Consider the following 24490-nt stretch of genomic DNA (forward strand, 5'->3'; position numbering starts at 1 on the left):
ATAGGACAGAAACCTTTGTTCATGTCTTCTGGTAGCCATCATCTTCTTTTGAACTGCACCTACAACACAAAGAACAAGTAAACGAGCAACTTTACGCTTCTCCAGAATAGCTTAAAACAGTTCTGTAGGCATTAAGGGGCATCTTTTCTACTGCTTTGTTTCTGTATCACCAACTCATTTCATTGTTTTATATTCCTATTTTAAGGATAAAGTACAAAGCAACATAAAGACTAAGCTACCACTACATCTGTGTAAAACTGCTTCAGAAGTTCTGCCTATGCTGTAGAAGTGCAAGTTACTTCCTCTTTTTAACTAGCAAGCAACTAGTCTTTCGTGAGACATCAGTTACTTTATTTCTTCTATGAGCAAGCTACTTTATTTCCTCTATGAGCAAGATACCTAAATATGCATAAATAAGGATTTTTTTTTTTTACTCAAGAATTGTACAATATATATTGAGGAGAGACAGGTTGAAGGTTCCAAATAGGCATACGAAACCACCCATCTCCTGCTTGTTTTCGTAGTTAGTTCATTACATCTCCTTGGTGGGGCATTCCCCACCAGCAGAATGACAGCTTTGTGCCATTTTTCCATTCCTGAGTGCACTAAGAGTGCATGACTGTTGCCATTATGTACCTAGATGGACACAAAAACCCTTCTTAGTTTGAAGTAGTAATATAAAGTATGTGAAACCAGTGGGGTTTTCACAGCTTTTTGGAATATATTAACAAAAATGAAAAGGTGAAGTTCTTAACATTTTCAAAGAGAACACTAGAACAGCAGTATGGACCTGAAAAGTTTGATCCTGGTTTCCTCAAGCTGCATAACTAACTCAAATGTTTCAAGCTGTTTTAACTTGTTGCTAAATGTTTATCTACACATGCTGTCAGAAATAACCTTGTTAGGAAGGTGAAGTTGGTGTCTCAGCAAATCAGACCCATGGAGTAGGCGTTGAGTGGCCTGTGACTCGCTTTCCTTTTTCTCTTTCAGCACCATCAAAAGGAAAAGTGAGAAAAACAGCACAAACATTAGTTAAAGCCTGAATTTAATCCCATGTCCTACAGGAATAATTTCATTACAATGAAAGCAGACAGACAGTATCTGTAGGGCTTTTTGCTTTGTTTTTGTTTAAGCAGTGATAAATATTTATCTAATTAACATAGCCTATAGTTCTGCCAGATAATAATGTTTAATAATGCCTTTAATTAAGTGATTATTAGAAAATGCAGGGGAGGTTCTTATAAATTACCTGATTTACCATCACTGAAGACAGATTCTTTTAAAAATGGCTACAAATGCCTTGTTCACAAAAGACTTTATTATCTAATGATGCATACTGAAAACATACAGAAATCTGCATGGTCCACTTTACATGCAGCAGAACAATCTTCACTTTACAATAAGTAAGTGTCAACTGTTTTATGCAAGAGACAACACTTTAAAGTCACATTTCTTAAAGAAAAGCCTCATTTACAAAAGAAATAAAAGGTAAAGAAGCAATTACCGCTTTTAAAAAGCAGCTGCTTTGTTCAAGAGTGGAAGGTTTATGCCTGTATTGAAAGACAACATGATCACAAATAATGAAAACAATGAACAAATGAAACACTTTTAGCATAAAGCAGTACACTTTCAAAATGACATACAAATAGTTAAAAATTTTCATTATGTTGTCTATCCTTTAGATATAAGGTCTTTCGAATGAGATCCCAACATAGGTAATTACTAAATGAAAACTCGTCCTTAAGTACTGGTTCTATGTCATAGTGAACTGTATTTAACAAAATGTATACAAAGTCTATAGCAAGTTGATTAAAAAAATTAAAGTAATAAGAAACAGTACACTGAAGGCGCTCTATCCATCAAGTGCGCACTCTCAAAATTTTAAATGTGATGAACAGAACAGAAGCTGTAACTATGCCACGGTTGCAATGCCAGAAAATAAAACAAGACCATTTATCAAACATGCAGGGAATTCTGCCACAATGCTATTATTGTCTCTCATTTGTCAGTTGTTCCAGTAAAATAACAGCTTAAACACCGGTGATGTTGATGGGTTAGCTTACCTTCAGTGTACTGAAAGTTGTACACAACCTGCTTTAAAAGAGGAGACCATCCCTGCGGGCAGGCTCAAGAAGGAACAGACCCCCTTCGGCACTGACTACACCAAGGGCATGCTGCTGTGGCCTGCACACACACACCTAGGAAAATGTGAATATAAACAGCATTTATGCTGGCCATTTTTTAAAGACAAAAATGAAGCCAAGTCTGCTAAAAACAAATCAACCACCCAGTATTACTGCTCTTCTTTTTTTTTTTTCTTTCCTTTTTTTTTTTTTTTCTTTTTTATAACAGATGCTTTTTTTATAATATATATGAACTGCAACCATATACATTAGCATTGTACTTCTGTGCAGTCTTGGCAATTAAAACGGTTCTACAGTGAAAATTTTCACGTAAGACACGAAACAGAATTACTCTAACATTTCTAAAAGAAATATCAGCCTTGTTGTTAATTCAAATGTGTCATTTCTTCCTCAACTTTGCAGGGCAAATATTTATGTTTATATACATTAATAACTGCTGTGAAATCTCTTCAGTCTTTGTATCTTAATTACTCAAACCCTTTGAACTTCTTCATCTGGTTTATATTTTTTCCTGGATGAAGGCATGCTGCAGAGCCTGGTTGATGCTAATCCGTTTAGCTGGGTCTAACATTAGAATCTGGTCCAACAAGTCCTTTAGCTGGTGTACTTTTTTACGCTGGTCTTCGGGGAGTCGTTGGCACCCAATCAAGTCTGCTAACAGGTCCTTGGTTGGATTAATGGTGCTCATAACTGTAACTTTCTCCTACAAATACAAAAATGGCAACCTTGTAGAACAGAAGTCATGCACAAAACCCTCATCCCTTCCACAGTGCTTCAGCAGCAACGTTTGTGCTGCTGATACGAGGGTTCTCTCATGTCTGATAAGCAACGCCCTTTGTCACAACCTGGCCTCACAGATCCTCATGAGGCACAAGAGGAGTGACAATAATTCTGTCAGGGGTGGAACAGGCTCCGTCTTTTGCCAGCAGCAGGGGCACACAAGAACCTAACCATCCCAGATAACTGGGAACTGACAAATTTTGATTCCATGGGGAAACGTCTCAGAGTTGACCACTGACCCTGTGGTTCTTGATAAGGACACTCTTGTTAAAATGATACCAGACGTAAGAGACCAGACCTCCTACAACATAAGCACATTATAATGAAGCCGGACATCCTTCCCTTAAATGAAGGCAGAATTTCTTTTATTAATAATTTAGGGATAGATTGTGTGCAGATACCCTGTATACCTACCAAGACTGAACTTAAGATTTCTCTTAAACACATTCCTAAATCATAGGAACAGTTGCTGTTGCTACTTCATAACTATGTAAGTAATAGGTAATATAAGTAATATAAAATAAGTAATAGGCGAATAAAGACTTACCCTTTCTGTCACTTTATCTACTTCTATATACATAAAGTTGAGATTTTGATCAAAGTGCTGATCTTTGAACACACCTTTTCGAATCATCTGAAACCAAGGGAGAGGCACAAGTTTCAGACAAGATGTTTGTGTCTTGCAAATTCCAATTAGTGTCAATGTCTACAAAATCATTGCAATATGAATAATTGAATACTAATGAAAAGTACAGGATATCTTGATATATAATATCAAAAGGTAGTGATTAGACCAAATGAAAAATACAAGTTCAAACCAGCTGAAAAAGAGCAGTCTCTTCCATTCACTTACATATTTTTTCAGGTCAGTGCTTGTAAGGTTTCTGCTTTCACTTTATACTTAGTCTATGAAAAAAAAGCTGTATAATTTCATGTTGTAAGATTTTTATATCAGTAAAAACTATACAGTTAGAGCGATGTCCAATATTTACTTATTGATAAGAGATTTATATGACAGGAAATAGAATTCAGGGGAAAAAAGTAAGCAAGTTCTACTGTTTATTGCAGCAATTTCAGATATTAATTAAAAATCCCATAATTATTTTTCTTACCTTGTTTGGCATCTTTCCTTTGAGATCCATGGCTAGTTTCAACATATGGTTATTGGTTTTTCCAGGAAAGAGTATTTTTCCTGTATAAAGTTCATATAATGTGCAGCCTACAGACCACATATCTATACCATAGTCATACATTTTTCCTATAACTGAAACAGAGCAATTACAATTAATTCCACAAAGGCAGCCTTAAATGATACATCACAAAACCAGACAAGATGAAATAATTCTTATTTTGAAACTGTTGGTGCTTCTTCACTTAGGAATAAGAAGTCACCATAAAAAATTATGCAAGCCTTTTAACTTTTACTGCATCTGTTTTAGAAAGGCAGGTTTTTACCTAACTAATCAGCATGAATTAAATTAGTAAAAAACAAGAACTCAGAACAGTGTCTCTAAATTAAACTGTAACTATAGAAATCAGAACGTCTTCTCCCTGTCCTCACTGAGCTGACCACCACCCTATCCGAAGAGCCACGCAAGCATGCTTTCAAAGTCTGAATTTTTGAAAGCCATCATGTTTCCAGAGTGGTGATTTGCTAAGACCAAACAGAATAAATTGAAGTCAAAATTCTCAGTTTGTAGTCCTGGTATGCTCTGCTACTGCTCAAGATACATGTAGCCATAGTGAATGTACTTACTGATTTCTGGAGCTCGATAAAATCTACTAACTAGATATGGTGTGATGTCATTATCTGCAACATGTGAAGCTGATCCAAAATCACAAAGCTTCAATATTGTTTTAGACTCATTAACCTGAAAGTTAAACATTATTATCCATTAATGCTATTGTAGACAGAATCACCAATAGCACTGTAAAAGTAACACAAAAACTTTTGGCCATTGAATTACAAGTTTGTCCCGTATTTCAAATACTTCCTCTCTGTATTCTATGGAAACTAAAGCCTTCTTAAACAGAAAAGTGACAGCTAATGTCTTAAGATCCTACAAAATACAAAAAAGGTCAGTTTCACATGCTTTTCCCTTACCAAAATATCCCTGGTGGACCTGAATTTCATTACAGATACTGAAATTGTATCTGTTTAGATTTCCAACTCTAGTATCCAGAATACCACTCACAAACCAGCATATTATTTGTGTATCTTATACCCACACAGTACACTTTACTGTTATGATGGCAAGAACACTTTAAAGCAAAAAATCCAAGTTTGTTACAGGGATGACTACTGAGGAAACCAAAGGAAAGAGGCCCGATTCCTCTGATGTAGCTCTCACACTTTCTATCACTCAGAATGTTTAATGGAAACAGAAAAGGCAAAAGAAAGGAATTACAGACTTTTCCTCCTTATTCACATAAGCATTATTTTCATTCAGACTCAAACAACTTTCTTCGACTCCAGAGAAAACAAGAACATTTTTCAGCTACTGATGAAAAAAATCCCAAGACTTCTCCTAAGGATACTGTGTTGCATTGGAAGATCTGCTTTCTAAAAAGATTCCATTGGATGCAGATTTGTTTGAGAAAGAAGGTAATAAAAAAGATGTTATTTAGATGCTGGATTATATTTCTTACTTACTATTGTACCATGATAGCATTTTATATCAAAACACAAACCCTTAACATTTTCAGCCTAAGTCAGTTTTTATTTCATCTAAATTAACAGAATTTTATTAGCTTCAAATGTTTCATTTTATACTACAGACTATGTAAAATAAGTTTAAATTATTTCTAAGTAATTATTAAATTATTACTTACCAAAATATTATCTGGCTTAATATCTGCATGTAAGATATTGCATCTTTTAAGAAGTTTTAAAGCCAGGAACAACTGCTGGCTGTATGAACGCACAGCTTTAATATGGAGCCCAACATCTTTCCCATACTTTTTTAGCACCTCTCGTAAATTCATACTATTAAAAGAAAGGGAAAGAGAAACAGAAAAGATCTTAAAGAAAAAATACAGCACCATCCCAAGCTGTAAGACAATCTTGAAGAAACCAGTGTGCTTTACACTTTTTTGTAGAAAAGCAGCATTCAACACACATACTGCTTTGTTAGCTACAGCCATGAGATAAAAATGCTGGTGAATGAGATCAAAATGCTGGTGAATGAGATCAAAATGCTGGTGAATGAGATCTGTCCTATACCACGTAATTACTTATTAGCCTGAACTTACTTAGCTCAGAACATACTTTTAAATCAAGATTGATTTCAGAGGAATTGTTTGCACACGAACAGCATTCTCTTAACAACTGTACTGCCTTGTTTGTTGTACTTGTTGTTTACTGAATAAGTTATGAAGTATGCAAAAGATGTAAGTTGATGAGGCAATTTTTTTGATGACTTAAGCAGCAGATAAAACCACCACAATTTCACAACAATAACATCATTGCATATAAATAATGTACAAGTGTGTTAGAAGAAGATAATGCAATGGAAGGAAAGAATTTTTTATGGCTTATTAATAAAAATATAATAGTAATTTCATAAAACTTGCATCGCTTCAACACATTAACATATCTTCACCTCTAATATGGCAAAAATTAAAATATGACAAAAAGCTATGGTTATAGCTATGGTTATAAGCTATGGATGTCTCTATGCAGGAATGGGAACTAAAGCCATCAATATATTCAGATTTATCACAAATCTGAACTGAAGTGACTACAACTAACCTGGCAAAACAGCCTAATCATTTAAACAAAAAAATGTGCATGCAAAGAAAGCACTGTAACAATTGTCTTCATTAGACTGCTGTTATATATCTAGTCTTCATATGATATACAGGATTTGCTGAACCTCTCAGGGAATGCATTCTTAATCCAAACACTTAAAGAATTACAAAAACTAATACAAATATTTTGACAAACACACAAAATAAATCTTAAGATGGAGCACTGGTGAGAATATATTGTTTGTTTGTTTGTCCAGGCAGGAAGTTCACAATAATGCTTTACACAAGACAGAAATAGTTCAGTAGTACATGGATTCTGGCTACAGAACAAGGTATCAAAACAAAAGCCAAACCCAAAAAGGTACAGACCACTCAGCAGTACTTTACTTTTTATAGAGAATCCCTGACATCTGTCATCCTACCTGAGTGGCTCGAACACCAGACAGAGATGTTGTTTGTGGTAGAAATGCCTGAACAACCGTAAACAATGAAACTTGTCATCAGGATCTGCATCATTGAGCTTCTTCAAAAATTCCAGTTCTTTTAGGCCAGTTTTTTGCCTGAAAACAAATAAATATTATTAGAAAACAAAATAGTGAAATTATAGACCCACTTTTATATTTAGCCATTAATTTGCTGGGTTATAATTATAGACAAATGAGAAGTGTCTTGCCATTACTTAATTGTACTATGGCTTTCAAAAATCTCAACAGTGGTTTGCTGTCATTGCCTACACAATGGGTAAGTTTATTTGATTGTGATCTTCACTGTACTTCTGTAACTTACTTAGTCTCTCCTCCTCCCTCCTAGTTGCATGTAAAGCTAAAATTAGATTTTCTTCTGTAATATGACACTATAGTTTCAACCAACATTCACTTGAGAAGTTTACTTTTAAAAAAAAGTACTTAATCACACACATTATTTTAAAAAAGTTTTAAGCTACACTGACTATGGAGCCAAATACACACCCAAACCAATTATTTGTATGACATACCAAATTGAAATAGCATCATTCCCCCCTTTTCTAGATACATATCCACATAACTCAAAGTAACCCAGATGAACACACAGCAAGACAACTTTTAAAACTTCCAAGTAAAATACTTTCATTTAAGTTGTCTTTAATGGAAGAGGACATTATGCACGACTGTAGAAATACTGCAGCAGATACTGAAAATGACAACTACAGAAAAGTCCTCACATATCATAGGTTTAGTAGATCATATGTTCTAATGTGCACTCATTCTGTAAGACCTCTTTTTTTTTTTAATTATTTCAACAGAAAGAGTCCCATCCCTTTTCACATATCTTATATGAATACAAAGGAAACATACAAAAATAATTGTTGTATAGAGGGCCTTTTATAAGTTGCAGAGGACCAATTAGGAGCTAACCCATAGCCTGCCAACTTGATTTAGTCCATCCAACCAGAATTTTTACAGTTCATGGCTTCCATCTCAAAAGTTTTCAGGCTGCACAGGCCTTGTAATTAATTTGTAACCTTGTTTCTTGCTGTTCCCTGCAGTTTTGCAAATGAGAAAGTGCCTGATGAAAACACAAGTACCCTTCTCCTGTGATAGCTGTACAGAAGCGTGGATACATTGTCCTCAGGCGCTTCCCATTCATTATCTGGCTCATATTAGCAGAAAAGGCAGGAATCACAGCTGTAATCTGTTACTTCACTTGAAACAAAGGGAGATGCAAATCACATCATGAAAAAAACTTCCATTACACACACACTTTAGTATTATTAAACAAAAATATTACTTACATAAGTTCATTGTTCCTGATGATTTTAACTGCTACTTCTTGGTTGGCTCTTGCCATGTCCCTGGCTCGTACTACGTTACTGAAGACTCCCTGACCAGTGTAACCATAGACATTGTAACGTTTATCTAGAACTTCACCTATATTAACACCTGAAGGATGAAACCAAGCAATTTAAAGAGTTTTTAGTCACACACGTAATGAAACCTTTTATGAAAAATAAACCATTCTGTATAATTCTGTATAAAACAGTCTTCATCAGTTAATTTCATAGCACTCAATGTGTTTAGCTCCGTGGAAATCACGGGGCAGAAACTCGGATTCTGTAAGTCTAAGGTCTTTGCCTAACTGAGGTTAAAACCTGCACACTCATTTCATACATTACATTACACACCGTTATAGGGCACTATGGAACATTTACATAAGAGCAACATTTCAGTCCTTTTTAGAGATGACTATCTTTTCGATTCAGCACCTTACAAATCAACAAACACAACTTACGGTAATAGCCTTCTGCATCTGTCCAGTTATCCCTGAGATTGGGGTTTTCTTTGAAGTCTTTTCCAAACCCAGCAGCCCTTAGCCGAGCACTCTGAAATAAAAAGTAGCAGCTTTGCTTGTTTGCTTACCAAAAGACCTTTTACTCCTGGAACACTGTTCCTACCCACCACAGTACAAACACACTTAACTTGTAGGAGAGATAAACTACTGTACACAAAATGCTATTTACATAGCAGTAGATGAAGATCGATGCAAGGAAAGAGGATGGGAACAACCAATAGAACTATTACTAAACACAAATGAGCAATGTTTTAATTAATGCCCATAAGGAATTTATACAAGCCAGGTTAGAGTGCCATTTTTGACCATTTGAATAGCACTTTTTATGTATACATTTGAAGTAAAAAAACCATTTTCAGGGAAAATGGAACTGTTTAAGTCTTGAATTTCTACTCATTCAGTGTCACTTCACAGATCTCATATTATTATATTTATGATCAGAAAATTATTACAACTGCTGTTGACATATCTGGACAGACTTGGCAGTATATTACAACCAATTCAAATCTATGAGTAGTAACAAATACCTTCAATTGAAACACAGCTTCCGGACGGGAGAACTGCCCACTTGCAAGTCATTTAAATACCTAGCTGTAATTTTCAAGTTCTTAAAAGCACACACACCCCCTTCACCCACTCCAGCACAGCATCATTAGCAAATTAAAATATCGACACTTTTTAGTTAACCATAAATAAACCTTTGGAAAAACCTACATAATCAGAACCAAGCAGCATGGTAACACTAACATAAAAATTAATCCAGAAACAGATTTGTTACTCTGTACCATTATCTATATACACACTATATATACTATATATTTTAGAACAGCAGGTGAATTCCCTAATTAGTTATTCTGGGAAAGCTCCGACTAATTTCAGAAGAATTTCTTTCACTGAAATATTAAATAAGAACTTTCTTGCCTTGGCTGATCAAAAGATTCAGAACATATCATCTGCTCTAACACATGCTTTTACAAATGCAAGTTCACACAACCATCAAGCGACAGTAACTCCCTAAAAAAACCCCAAGCAAATAAAATCATACATTTAATCTCCAAGAATTACCTACATCAAAGTATGCAGCAAACATATCATCTGATTCTGTGAACATATCTGGAGCTAGCAGTTTCTTCTGAGCTGAACCTTAAAATAAAATTTAGATTACTTAGCATGAAAAGGTAAGAAACTAATAACTCTGTTACCAGCATAATTTATGACTTGGTATTTTTACAATATAATCTAAAATCAGTACGTAGACAGAAAGGTAGCTCTACTAACATTTCTAGCAAATACAATTTTACATTCTAGAGATACAAAACTCAAATTGGTTAATTCTTCAAATCGCTTTAAAAAGACACCTCAAAAAAGTACATACTTACACAAACTACAGATAATGACCACATATGTATAAAAAGAAATAAAATGATTGTGTGCATCATGTTTTTGATATATGAGTTCAAGCTTTTCTTCTAATCACAAGGGTTTTACTTAAAAAAAAGTTGTAAAGCCCAGAAGTTATTTCTTTGGAAAGTGTTTTCTTCAACCCTGTCAAAAAGGACCTCATGTAGCTTTTACTCCAAAAATAATGTTAACAATTACATTTAAGAGAAATATTGGTAATGTGGGCAAGATTATCCCTTTCTCACCTTTTAATGATCTTTAAAGTCCCCAAGACATTTTACTTGGTTGATAAGATAAAAGCAAAGAAATATAAATTAAGTACATGTTAGTGAGAGCAAATAAACTTCAAACTATTTCAAACACACATTATGGTAGCATCCCTCAAGACCACGGTGCATCACAGGCACTCCCCTTAGGGAATTAAGCAATGGAGAAAGATAAATCATTTTCCTTAGATGCTTCAGGTCTCGTGATACATATAAGCAGCCACTTTCACATAAAATAACTAGACTGAAATCTTCTGACAGCATCAAAAACTTTCATCCATCATGCTGACACCAATGTTTCAAGATACAGATCCTTCCATCAACTTTCTCAAATTTTCTTAGTTCCAGTTACACTTGCACTGGACTATAATGAGTTACCAGCTACTTTCTGGACAACTTCCTATCCTACTTCTACTAAATAAAAAATAGTTCTTAAAAAAAGGTCAGATTGCATCTGTTGTTGTAGCCACCTCCAGCCCAGAACCCTACCAATGTATGAAATTCCCAGATTTGAGCGTAACAAACCTTTTTTGTAGCTTAAAAATGTTTATGTAGTTAACAGTTATATTTTCATACACCTTACTAAGCAAAATTAGAAAGCAGTACATGCCTCTGACAAAAAGGGGAAAAGATACTGTCTTTTATAAGACTAAGTCCAGAGTTGTGGTATGCCAATAAAGGAAAAGTGTCTAAGAGAGTTCTTTTCCCCTACAATGAGGGAGAACAACCTGAAAACATGCTGCTCAAGGCAAAATCAGGACAAAGCACAGAGCAGCACACCAGTCTCAAAGAGAAGTAGCTTTATTACTTCAAAGAGAAGTATCCCCATGTTTAGCCCTCAAGGATACGCCTAGAGAATGACATGAGATACAAGCTAAATGTCCATCTCCTGAGGGGTTGGACAGGTTTCACAGCCCTTGTTAAAGAGCACACTATTGCAATTAAACTCTAAAAAGAAACTGAAGTAGTTAAAACTAACTCAAATATGTCCACAGAGCAAATAGTCAGACCTTCTGGCTACCAGGAAGATGTATGGTAATCCACTTTCAAGAGAAAAAAATGGAAAAAAAAAAATGGAAAAAAGGGAGGTGCACTGGGAGATGCTGTAGGTTCCTTTTGCAACAGCAGGCACATGGTAGGTTTTGTTTCAAGGTGCATAGCATTTCAGTATTGTTGTACTATAGATTACACACAGGGAAGAAATAGCCATTTCTTCAGCAAGAAGTTATGACATTAAAATGGTCCTAACTAGCAATGACTCTCAAAACTCTTCATCATTCTAAATTACTACAGACCCACCTGTACTCTTCTAACACAGTGGCTTTGAAAAAAAACAAAACCAAACAAAAAAAAACAACGACAAAAGGTGTATAGTTTCCAATACATCACAAAATAAAGACTAGAACTGCATTAAGCTTCTAAGAAAACAACATGTGAGAAGAAAAACCACCAAGTTATAAAGGGTGGTTCTTAACTATAAAGATATACATTATTATTTGCTCTTCCTATTTTATAGTATGAATTGTGCTATTAGAAATAGAGAGAGCACGATCTACTCATCCCTCTTAGCAAGCAAGCTTTATTTTTATGTTACACCTTAAGTACTATAATATTCACGGAAACATTCTCAAAGTCTATCCCAAAAGTCAATTTACTTCCAAGTCTGGGACTATATTAGGAGATTACGCAAAATGCTCCTTTTAAGCACTCTGCTTAAAAGTTGAGCTTTCATAAATTGCACTATATGGCGAGATTTCAGATTCTTACCATTGTTCTGTTCAACTGTCATGAGGTTGTGCTTGGCTTTTACTGATGCCTCAAACGTGTCCACATTTTCCCGTTCGTACTCTTTAACATCAGCAGCCACTCTTTCTAGGATGTCATCTGGCGAGTTAGAGCGACTACGAGTACTGCTTTGAGGACTGCTTGGTTCAGATGGTACAGATATATTACTGTCTTCTGTCTGGCCTTTGTATTTCTAAAAGGAGATTGAATTATTAATCTCACTATCACAGCTTATCACAATTTAAACATTTTCATATTCACTTTTCCAACAGTTTGTGCTAAACCTTTATCTTTGCTACCATAATCACCTACAACTCTGATGGCAACAAATTACTTGCAGAATGGGATATAGCTTTTGAAAACTCATTTTGCCACAACACAGCACAGCCCAGAGCATAGAAGACTGAAAAAGGCATGTGTCCTTCAGGCTTTTACATTTCTGTAAAAACCTACTTCTATTTCTATTTTTTGTTATGACAAAACATCAGTGCCAATAGATTTATTACTAAACCATTCTAGCACACAAATAGTGAAATAGTTTTTTAAGGCAAAATTAATGATCTTGCATCCTAGAATAATTTTTACAAGTGCTATGGTACAGAAAAGTACTTTTTCAATACAGGTTTTTACTTGAATTGTACAACCTGCTCATTAATTCTTGTTGAAAAATTTCAGATGCACTAAAAATGTTTCAGATAAAACCTTTTTTTTTTAAACTCAAGTAGTATGAAATTATACAAATGTCGCTTCCTCTCCCAAAAGTTAAAAGTCAAATTTAATAACCACTGATACCACTCAGTATGAAGGTTGAACTATTCAACAAGAAAAGTAATAAATCCTATTTAGGGAATGAAGCTTTGGAATTTGCTTCCTGCGTGGACCTACAGCTGTAACTTACCTTTAAAACGAATGTATTTTTATCTGGTTTTGCTCAGTCACAGCTCTAAAGGATTTTTCAGTTGGCTTTGTAAAAAAGGCAATGAGCTGTATTGGTAATGCTGCTTAAAGTCAGCTGCACATCATAACCAGTTTTTCTACAATTACATTTTCTACATTTCTACATTTTTCTACAATTACATATTAAGTAAATATGCTATAGCACTTTACTTATAATGACCTAACTTTGTGCCAAGTCCCAACTTTAAATATATAAACACCCATCCTCTGTTGTAGAATTACATCCCCTTCAGCCACAGCTCCCTTTCCGTAGCCTCAATCACATATTACTTGACACTACCAGAAATAACATGTTCACGTGAATTCACACATGTCACTGAATACATTATCTGCTTTCATGAAAAAGGGACCTTGGAGTTTGGATTGACAGGAAGCTGAACATGAGCCAGCAGTGTGCCCAGGTAGCCAAGAAGGCCAATGGCATCCTGGCCTGTATCAGGAACAGCGTCACCAGCAGGTCCAGGGAAGGGATTCTGCCCCTGTACTCAGCCCTGGTGAGGCCACACTTTGAGTACTGTGTCCAGTTCTGGGCCCCTCAGTTTAGGAAGGAGATTGAGGTCCTGGAGCAGGTCCAAAGGAGGCAACTGGGCTGGTGAAGGGACTTGAGCACAGACCCTATGAGGAGAGGCTGAGGGAGCTGGGGCTGTTCAGCCTGGAAAAGAGGAGGCTCAGGGGAGACCTCATCACTCTCTACAACTCCCTGAAAGGAGGCTGTAGCCAGGGGGGGGTTGGTCTCTTTTCCCAGGCAACTCTCAGCAAGACAAGAGGACACGGTCTCAAGTTGTGCCAGGGGAGGTTTAGGTTGGATATTAGGAAGGAATTCTTTGCAGAGAGGGTGATCAGGCATTGGAATGGGCTGCCCAGGGAAGTAGTGGATTCTCCATCCCTGGAGATATTTAAAAAGAGACTGGATGTGGCACTCAGTGCCATGGTCTGGTAACTGCAGCGGGAGTGGATCAAGGGTTGGACTTGATGATCTCTGAGGTCCCTTCCAACCCAGCCAATTCTATGATTCTATGAAGAGGGAACCCACATCAGTAGCTCTATGTTTTGGAAATGGGCAATTTCTACTAGAAACAAACTGACCAGTTGGGTTAATTGATATGTAACTTAATGCTATATTGACATTACATTATCAATGACAGAGCTAAAAAGAAAGGCTCAGATTAAGGTAATTGAAAAACATTTTAAAGATGTCACTGGACTGTCAGAGAATGCTGAACTGTAGCACAAAAAAGACTCACAGAATCATAGAATTGGCTGGGTTGGAAGGGACCTCAGAGATCATTGAGTCCAACCCTTGAACCACCACTGCGGTTGCTAGAAGAGTTGCTTTAGTCTTGAAAGCAACATTGTTGCACTCCAAGTGTAAAGTTGAACCAGGATCAACATTTACAATAAACTGGAAAAACAGTAATTATTACTGTAATGTAGTAATAGGCTAAGAGCCTTCTTTTATCACATTTTACACTAAAATCATAAAATTATTTTCTGTCACTCACATGATAATACAATAATATACCTGAACAATTGCTTGCCGCTGTAATCTTCTTTGTCTGATCTCTGCTTCTTCATCCTCTTCCTCCAAATCAAAGTCTTCAAGGCTAAAAAAAAAAATTGTTATGTAACACGATAAATACAAGATTATCTACGGAATTTTACCAAATACAGATCTTTGGCATAGAAAGCACACAATCTATTTAACAATAGCTATTCAACTGACTCAGAAAGCAAAGATGTATTAAATCCCAGTGTGTACATTTACATGTCCTTACAGAGAAAATTTATCCTTTAATATCTTTTTGGAGATCTCTTTGATGGGACTTACATCATTCACCCTTGATAATTTGATTAAGGATGCATACTCTTGTGCAATTGGATTAAGTAGATATTTAGCAAATACAAAATAATTTGCAGATTGCAATTAATCCTTTCAGCTGTTACAGTTTTTCCTCAAGCCTCCACAGGCCAGATATTTTCAAAAGATACTAATGAGGTCTAAATTAGAAACAGCAATGTACCATCCCCTCAAGTCAGCTCACTATACATCTTGGTATATCCTGCATACTCCAAAGTTTGTTAGATCACCCTAACAGTAATCTGACAAGATCACAAGTACTAAAATATGATAATGGTTTCAGGTGACAACGAAAAAAAACACCCCTAAAGATAAATGTCCGTTCTTTCTCTATTAGTGGATCTGTATTTTTAGATAATCATTTAAAGTTAAAAATTAATTCTTACTTTTCATCTGATGAAGACTCCTGTTCAGCTTTCATACCCTCAGAAAGACTACCTTTAAATTTGTCTTCTTTAACCTTGCTTCTGCTCCTACGTCTATGGCCACCACGTGATCTGGACCTCCTTCGAAGGCGAGATCTACTTCTTCGACCTCTATCCCTGGTAAGAATAAAAGAGGGGTTTTGGGGTGTGTTTGAGTTTGTCTTATTTGACAAAAAGGAGCAAAACCTATTTATAAAACATAAAGGTAGGTAATGACTCAAAAATTAGGACAAATGATTTTATGGAGGACAATATTAATTCAACTACACTAGCACATATACACATGTGAACCAAAAAGGGCATCATATTTTTTACATATAAGATAGTAATCTTTATTCTTTTAGTAATATTTACAAAACATTTAAAAAAAAAAAAAAGCAACATGTCCTCACCTCCTCCGAGGAGACCTGCTCCGCCTTCTCGGAGATCGGCTACGCCGCAGGGGTGTACGAGACCTCCTTCTAATGGGGGTCCGAGACCTCCTTCTGGATGGGGACCATCTGCTGGGTGGGCTGACATCTTTTGATCTCTCACGTCGAGATAAAATATCATCTCTGGTCCGCGTTCTTAAAAGAGAAGAAGAGAGTGGTAGTAAAATCAGAAGCAAGATGAAAACAAACAAACAAACAATAAAACAACACACAATTCCTTTCAAAAGCTCTCTTAAAACTATTACTGCAGGTGAGGGACCACCAGCTGGGCTTCTGAGGAAGGGATGGTTTAGGGGTGTCAGAGAGCTGGCTGCCCTTCTGGCATGTGTCTGCCCACCCTGATAAACACCTCCATATGCAGGCCTCTCTCGGGGCAACTCTGGAAACTGAGCTGGTGAACCACTACCACAAAGCTACGAGAGGTTTTAAAACAAAGCTTCTGTTTTAATTCTTACATAAATAGTGGTCTGTTCTCATGTTTATCAGAAACAGAGTTTAAACAAGAAATAAAACCCCAAGACTAATTTTTGAGAACTTTCTCAGCAACCTTACAATACTGTACTGAAATTGAAGACCATGCTGCTCCACAGCTACTGCTTTAATGTCTATTTCTATCTGGGCGCTAGAACTTCAATGTCTTCAACATTTCACAAACTGTGATACAGCAGCTGAAAATTCTAAAATTCTTAATTAACATGTAAACTAACCCTTCTCAAATTAAAAAATAATTCAAGTTTGACATTGTGTGCCACTGAAAATTTCTTTGTTCTTGTGTATAGAGATTCATGATTATTCAAGAAAAAATAATCCTTGCCGGGACAACTACATAAAAAAGTTTAATTGTATTCCATATCAATGAGACTTCAATCAAAAATTCAAAAGATGTTAAAAAAAGTTAACAACTATACTAATGAAGCTGCAACAGAAATTCTTAGAAAGTATTGTTCAAATGAATTGTTACTACTTTATTTCTTCTCCCCCTGCCTTCCATTTTTTTCCTTTAAAAACCAAATTGGGAAAAATTATTTCAGGTGTCATCAATGAAGAAAATCTCCTGGGTCTGAAAGATTAATTCCATTTCAGTAATAGTTTTTTTAATTTATTTTGAGACTGTTAGCTTCAGTTACCTTAGCTATTCATAATGAACAGGCATACAGAACTGGCATAAAACAGTAAGCAGTGGGGCAAAAGGAAAATCTATGCACATGCAGGAGTACTGGCAGTTTCTACAAGAAATTACTGTAGACTCAGATGGTGGAACAGGCTTATCCTTCTAAGCCATTTAATTTCTGTTACACTCTTGTGAACAACAATACTCAAAAAAATCACAGGACGAACCAATATTTCCAGGCTTCCTGACTAACAAAGTGGTTGTACTGCCAAACACCAATAGAAATATCTAAAAAAAAATGGATCAGTTCAGGGATCACAGGTATAAAAAATAGAAGCTGATAAAGAATCATAGTAACATCACATAGTGATTAACTTAATTCAAAGACCTGAGAGGTATCTTCCATGATAAGAACACTGGAAACAAACATGAAAATTAAATTACTGTGAATTTTTGGTTAAAACTGTTCATTAAAGCTCCTGAAATTCGCTGGAAGCCTGAGTAATTAATGCAGTTAAACTCCCAATATAGGTGGGGTTAGTTCAGGATGTAGCAATTCCTTGTGATCTGCAAACACTGCCAGCAGAAAATATTTCTTAGTAGCCTCAAATTCACATGCTTCTCACCGTAAGGGAAATATGAATTTGATATCAGAATTTTGGACACATGCATCACTTGAAATAGCATTTAGACAACCAGTTCAAAGTGGCTGCAACTCAAGCTGTCATGAGAAAGGAAACCAGGAAAAACGCTACAGAAGTCGAATTCTACGTCAAAGAAACTTGGTGGTTGCACCAATACATTCCTGATTCACCAGAAAGCAGTCAGAAAAACTGCTAGTGTTGACAGCATTGCTTAATCTGGTCAACACCACCGGGACATCCTCTAAAGTACCTGCAGTATTGCGAAGCAGTAGTACAAGCAAACTCACAACGTGCCTGTAGAAGATACACCAAACTCAAAACCAGAAAGACTTTCACACTTACTAGGTGCTTATTTACTGAGTTAGATCTTTGTGGTTTCAATGTATGGCTTAAAATTCATACTTCTGTGTTCTTAGTTCTGGGAGTGGGTGAAGCCAAGCCCCATGATAAAATGTTTTAAATTACTCATTATCCGGAAGTTATGATGAACTACTCTGCCTGATGAACTTCTTAGATTTAATGAATTAACTTCCAAAACTGTTTGCACTTGGATTGTTCTCTGCTTGGGAACTTATCATCCAGGCCTTATTACTTTAGAGAAGGCAATGCTAGTAATTATTGTCTCCTGGCTTATATTAAATTTCAAATTAACTGCTCTCATAAGCTAAATTGTCTTTTTAATTCTTTTTTTAATATTTCACTCTTTCTCCTTGAAGTGTATGCAAAATACAGTAATGATACAAAACAGACCAATAAAAAAGAAACACTGCTATAACTCGAGCGAAGAAAAAATACAAAATATTTTTAGTAAAAACAACAGTGAGAAGGATATCTTGATGCAAAAGGTTTGCTTACATTCATACAAGCTAGCTCAATCATTAGGGTTTTTTTGGAGGGAGATAAGCTGTTAATTACTCATTTTTAGCCAACACTCACATGTAAGAGTGGAAGGGACTCTCACACCTCAGAAAATTCCTGAATGCAACAGAGCTGTTAACTAAGAAACAAAGGACAAGCCAAATTCTGAATTGAACTGAATAACAAAAAGGAGATCCTAAGCTACAAAACTTGTTTCCAGTAAGGGTGTGAGCAGCAAATAATTCAGCATTCTAACAAGCAAAGCTGAATTTGCATGTCTGACGGAGGGGGGGAGGAAGTGTTTTTTTAAAAAACTGAATACATACAAAGTGAGCTCATAATGCAATGCACAATCCAACTGCATTTTGAAATAGGTATTTTCAGAACACAACAAACTAGAACTTCATTCTGTAATGCATTTTTGCGACAGTTCATTACAACTTTAACTTACCTGGGAGAAGACAGACGCCTCCTTTCTGATTCTCTTCTTTTCCTTTCTGCAGACCTGCTCCTTACTCTTCTAACTGGAGACCGCGTTCGAGAGGGGGATTTACTCTGTTTAGATCTACGATCATTAAAGAGAGGGGATCTGCTTCTTCTTGACTTTTCACGTTGTTTTGGAGATAAGCTTCTTCCTTTTGGACTACGTCCAGGTCGTCTAGGGGACCTGTTTTCTTTCCCTGAAGAAGCATCTTTAGAAGGAGATTTAATTGGCTTTTTTTCTTTTTCAGTCTCTGATCTCCTAGGTTTTCTATCTTTGGACCGTGATCTTCTATCTTTGGATTTGCTTCTTAGTTCTGTTGGAGATTTAGATTTTCTGCCACGATCTCTGCTTTTGTTTTCATTTACAACCGGAGACTTTCTGCGATCTCTTGACTTACTTTTATCATCCACCTTATTTCTATCTTCTGGAGGGGATTTAGACTTCCTGTTTTTCTCCTGAGATCGTCTTTTAAGCATTGGAGACCTAGATTTCCTTGTCTGATCTTGGGATTTACTTCTCTTATAAGGGCTTTTCGATTTCCTCCTCTCTTTGGACTTGCTTCTAGTTGTCTTCTCTTTGATTCCATCAACTCCTGCCTTGCTCTTCTTTTTGTCAGATCTGTGCCTAGTCCTTTCTTTTGATTCACTCTTACTTCCTTTCTTGGAACTAGCTTTATTGTCCACAGGTTCTAATTTCCCCTTAGTGTTCGACTTGGTTGTGGGTTTTGTTCCATTTCGTACTTTTTCATTAATCTCCCCCTCTTCTTCAGATCCAGACTCATAACCTTGTAATATTAATCCCATCCCAGACTGGACTTTTCCTTCCATTAATTCGTTTTCAAGTTCAGCTTTCAACAATGCTCTTTGTTTCTCCAAGTCTTCCAGAGGAGCTAAAAAATCAATTTTAGTTCTTTTAGCTGGTCCATCTTCCTTGTCAGAGGTATCAGCTACCTCTTTTCGTTTATGTTTCTTATGTTTGTGTCTGTGTTTATGTTTTTTGTCCTTATCTTCTTCTGAAGAATGTTTATGTTTCTTGTGTTTACTTCGGTGTTTGTGTTTCTTTTTTTTGTGCCGGCTGTGCTTGTTCTGAGGTTGGTCTGCCTCTGATACTTCCCCATTTTCTTCATTTACACTTTTCTCAGATGCATCAGCATCCTCAACCCTGCAAAAAATAACAATTGAGTATCAGTACTATCTCGTAGCAGTCCTTCATCTTATGTTGACAGTCATTTTCATGGTAGAAACTAACTGGCATTTAACTACCTATCTTTGGAAGGATTAAAAGTGCACTTCTAGTGTAACTAAGATATAGCAGCAGACAGACTTCCTCACAAACAGACAACACAACGGCAAAAAAAATACTACAGAAAGATGATACAGCAAATGCACTAACAAAACTAAGCATGGGTGAAATCAATGCTTATGCCTTTAGGTTCATTACCGACAGTACCTCTTAACAGTACACAAAAGTGCTGTGTATTTATGCATCCTCTCCATCATCTACATTATCTACTTTTCCACTCTAATGACTAACCCAAGCTATGCCTTTTAAAATTATTTTCAAATGACAAAACACAGTTGTGCTCCAAAGATGGAAACTTTTTTCAAGGGATGACTCTGACCACCTAATGAAGCCACCTTACAAAATCTCACATGGAGCCAGCTGATTCTTTTTTAACTGCTAGTTCTAAGTGTACACACCTGTTAGAAAATCAGGAACTGCATTTATATCATTTATGCAGTACACGGTACACTACTGAGGAACATGATCAATTAAGGAAGTCTAATTTCAGAAAAGTTTTCTGATAGTATACAGCAGACTAATAGCTTCCTGAAGAAAAAAAAACAAAACCACAACTGTAATCTTTAGGCCTTTAATACAGCACTGGCCAGAAAAGCAAAAAAGAAACTTCCAGACAGTTATCAAAATAATGTACAGTGTTTCTTCTGAAAAAGAAATAAGTATTTCAATGAGGTAGTCACAGCAACAAGCAATTTAAATAGTGTACTTCATGACTTCAAAAACTATAAAATGAAGTCCTGACTTTATGCATTCACTTAAACTGTCATCCTTTTCAGAACTGGCTTAACCAATAAGTTTTTTACAGTGTTTAGCTGTAAAAATTGATCTCCCTCAGAATATCAATTCCATTACTGTCTGTGGCAAGAAGGCTGTTTGCCTTTTGGAAACTGTTGCCAAATATAGGTACCAGAGTTCACCCTTCTAGAGGCTCACTTCACTTAAGCTACAGTTTCAGAATGTACTAGCCAACACTTCAGTAACCTAAATATATTCTAAGCCTCATTCATTGAAAAGAAATTCCCTAAGCATGTTCGAGAGTGGTGAAGTGGGGGGTGTACAGAGAAATGGAGAGACATATTATGAACTCTATTAGCTTAACACAACAGATGTTTCTGCAGAATATGACCAATGATCCAATAGAAATAATACAGCAGAGGTATCCTAAGCGAGGCTTAGTGGATGTCACTTCACATTTGTTTGAAGTCTTCCTAGTTATAGATAGGATATTCAAACAGCACACAGTTACTGATTCTTTCCTGCTTGAGTTATTGTGAAGTCTAGTGCTACTAAATAAACCAGAGTTTTCTGCAATATAGACTGAAATTATTTGCTAAAATCATTAACACTTTAGTACTCCAAAATGGGGTATTTCTTAAAGGAACAGACTTAAAAATATGCAATATTCAGAGACTTAAGTTAGAATACTATATTCTTTTTCTTCTTTATCTTTCTCACTACTGCTGTTTACTCAAAGCACGTAGAAAGAAGGGCATTTTTCTTAACTGCTTCCTCCTAACACTCCACACCCTTACAACAGAGTATCAGAAAGGAAGACAGAATGCCTTAAAATGAGCTTGCTCTACCTGCACTTGGCACAGAAGAACTGAAAAAGAAAGGAAAATGTATTACATGTAAGCTTTTTCAACTTGGATTTACAACCCAGAGCAAGAATGTCAATGGTCTAAGTTGGCTAAAGGGCACAGAAATGCCAAAAGCAGAATTTTAAGGGAGTTCTGCATCTTTCAAAATTTCTTTTAGTCAGATGCAGGGTGTTGTGTAAGTCCCTGATAACACATCAATGATACTTCAACACACTATAAAGATATTACAGAACAACAAAAATCACATCCATTCAAATTCGTTCAGATCAAGTCTGCTCTAATAGCAGAAAGTTAAACTGAAATCTATAAGGAAGGTATTTCATTACTGTATGTAGTTTAGTGCTATGTAATCTCACTTTAGATTCCACAAAAGCAAGCTGATAGCCAAGGCACCAGGTGAGACACAGCACTACAGCAGCAACTCCAGCTGCAGGAGGCTGCTAAAACAACCATCATCTCTCTTTGCATTTGCACCTCTACAATAAAATTACTATTAATTTTGGCAACATGCATAAAATGTTTTAAGAGTTTATTAGTGGACAAGGATCTGTTTATTTCAAGTAACTTTATCAAAACACAGATAAAGCTTTTACTTCATTTGAAATGCTTCCGAGGTGTAATGACATGGATAAGAAACCTTTTAAGAAGATTTCAGAAGGTAATAAGGTAGCTCAGTAACTACATATTTGGGTGTTAATGGCTTTAGCAGAGGAATAGTGACATGATCTTGTTACAGTCCCACCTTTCCTTACTTCTGAATTAAGGGAGAATGACAAGAAGTCCATGAAAGAGATTTCACCCAGATTTTCCTACATTCAGACTTCCTATTGACAGAGATCTCCCTTCCTAGAGCTTATTGCTCTGAATTATGTTTCTTTATACAATGCTAAATACTTGATGTGCTCATGTGTTTTACATGGCTTAAGTGTAACCACTGCTTCTCCTCACCTGTTTACCTACTTCCAAGATTAACAAAAATAAAAAAAGTCTCAAATCGTTTCTTTTAAAGGGAGAAAAAGAAATACAGAAATTGGATCATATGGCAAAAAATGTTTGCAGAGAGAAGAGCAGCAATAAAGTAGGCACTGAGTTGTCACCTCCGGGAAAAAAGTCCCAGAGAAGAAAGAGCATCGACAAACCCAAACCTCTAAACGCTAACGGGGTTGGCCCGGAAAATGCACCCCCAGAGACCCGCTCCGTCGGGGAGGCGGCAGCTCCATCTTCGCTTCCCAACGGGAGCCGGGAGTTGCCAGTCATTTCGAGGGCTGGAAGGAGGGGCTGGCGGCAACAAATCGCTTTTTGCTTCCACCAGCACAGACGCTCTTCATAACGCGAGAGCGCCCGGGACTCCGGGGAGGTGAGCTCGCCGCAGGGCGGGCAGCGGCTGCGGGCGGAAAGGCAGCCCCGAGGCACCGGCTGACCCGGCTCCCCGATCCCCACGTTGGAGGAGGCCTCACTCGGACACAGCCGGGGCCCAACGGGTTGGGGTGGTGGTGGTGGTGGGGAGTTGGTATCCCGGGGAGCGCCGGCCCGGCTTCGCCTCAGGGATGCCCGACCCCGGCTCGGGAGGGCAGCGGCCTCACAAACACGCGGAGAAAGAGGATATTCCCCCCCTCCCCCTTCCAACCCCCGCCGCTTCCTCTCCCGCGGCACAACCCGCCTCCCCGGGGAGGGGCAGGAGGTGCCCGAGCGAGACCCGGGCGGGCCGCTCCTGAGGCCTAAACCCCCTCCCTATACACACCCCACCCCCCACTTCCCCCTCCGCCTTGAGGCGGGAAGGCGCACGCGGGACTGAGGACACGCGCCCGCAGGTCCTGGTCCCGGTCCCCAAGTCCCGGTCCCGGTTCCCCTCCCCCCACACCCAACGGGCCGCCTCGCGCGCGCCCATCTCACGGCCTCCACATCGTTACCCTCCCCCCCCCCCCCTCCCCCCTTCCTTAATTCCCCATCTCCACTTCTACCCCCTCCATCCCTCCCCCGTCTATCCCGGTCCCCAACCGGAGAGAGGCGACTACCGCAGCCCGACCCCGCTGGGCCGCCTCACGGCGTGGCGGCCGGCCAGCCAGCGGCTCCTATGGTAACCCCTCTCCCCCGGAGCCGCCGCCTTCTCCCCTCTCCCTCCTCCACCCGGGCCTCGTCTACCCCTCGCCCGCACTTCCCCTCCGCCTCCCTCCCTTCCCGAGGCGCCATAGCGAGGAGCCTCCTTGCCGCTCTCTTACTCGGGCGCTCGCTGCTCGGGTTCCGCCGCGGCGGCCATTTTGAACTTCCAAACTCCTTCGCTACCGCTGGGGGAGACGCGGGGCCGCGGCGCAGGCGCAGGCAGGCCCCGCGGGGGGAGGGGCGGGTGGGCTGAGGAGGGGGACGA

The 24490-nt window shown here is 37.8% G+C and overlaps 1 protein-coding gene across 5 annotated transcripts; it reads right to left on the reverse strand.

Annotated features, from left to right (window-relative positions):
- Positions 1 to 1296: 1296 nt before the first annotated feature.
- Positions 1297 to 24460, reverse strand: PRPF4B (pre-mRNA processing factor 4B). Of its 5 annotated transcripts, XM_030444495.1 has the most exons (17): positions 24345 to 24460; positions 19190 to 20383; positions 16087 to 16260; positions 15656 to 15811; positions 14934 to 15015; positions 12437 to 12647; positions 10072 to 10145; positions 8943 to 9033; positions 8446 to 8593; positions 7097 to 7234; positions 5757 to 5910; positions 4681 to 4795; positions 4037 to 4188; positions 3472 to 3558; positions 2752 to 2847; positions 2064 to 2198; positions 1297 to 1550 (listed from the first exon to the last, which is right to left on the reverse strand). In XM_030444495.1, the coding sequence occupies exons 1-16, from the start codon at positions 24380 to 24382 to the stop codon at positions 2097 to 2099; spliced, it is 3012 nt and encodes a 1003-aa protein (XP_030300355.1). In that variant the 5' UTR covers positions 24383 to 24460; the 3' UTR covers positions 1297 to 1550; positions 2064 to 2096. The 5 variants fall into 5 exon arrangements, 3 of the variants coding, with proteins under 3 accessions (XP_030300355.1, XP_030300354.1, XP_030300353.1); XM_030444494.1 differs by having other exon boundaries at positions 1297 to 2198; XR_003987177.1 differs by having other exon boundaries at positions 1505 to 1550; positions 2064 to 2847.
- Between the last annotated feature and the right edge of the window lie 30 nt (positions 24461 to 24490).

This window comes from Calypte anna, chromosome 2, assembly GCF_003957555.1.
Source record: "Calypte anna isolate BGI_N300 chromosome 2, bCalAnn1_v1.p, whole genome shotgun sequence".
NCBI classification, from domain to species: domain Eukaryota; kingdom Metazoa; phylum Chordata; class Aves; order Apodiformes; family Trochilidae; genus Calypte; species Calypte anna.

What these genes read in the sequence shown, in the direction of transcription:
- PRPF4B (XM_030444493.1), bottom strand. Translation starts at nt 24,382, where the DNA reads ATGGCCGCCGCGGCGGAACCCGAGCAGCGAGCGCCCGA. An exon ending in GACAGTTGAACAGAACAATG is followed by an intron (nt 10,146 to 12,436) that starts GTAAGAATCTGA and finishes TTTTATTTTAAG; the next exon opens with GTTCAGCTCAGAAGAAACTG. An exon ending in AAGGAAAGATGCCAAACAAG is followed by an intron (nt 3,559 to 4,036) that starts GTAAGAAAAATA and finishes CCTTGGTTTCAG; the next exon opens with ATGATTCGAAAAGGTGTGTT.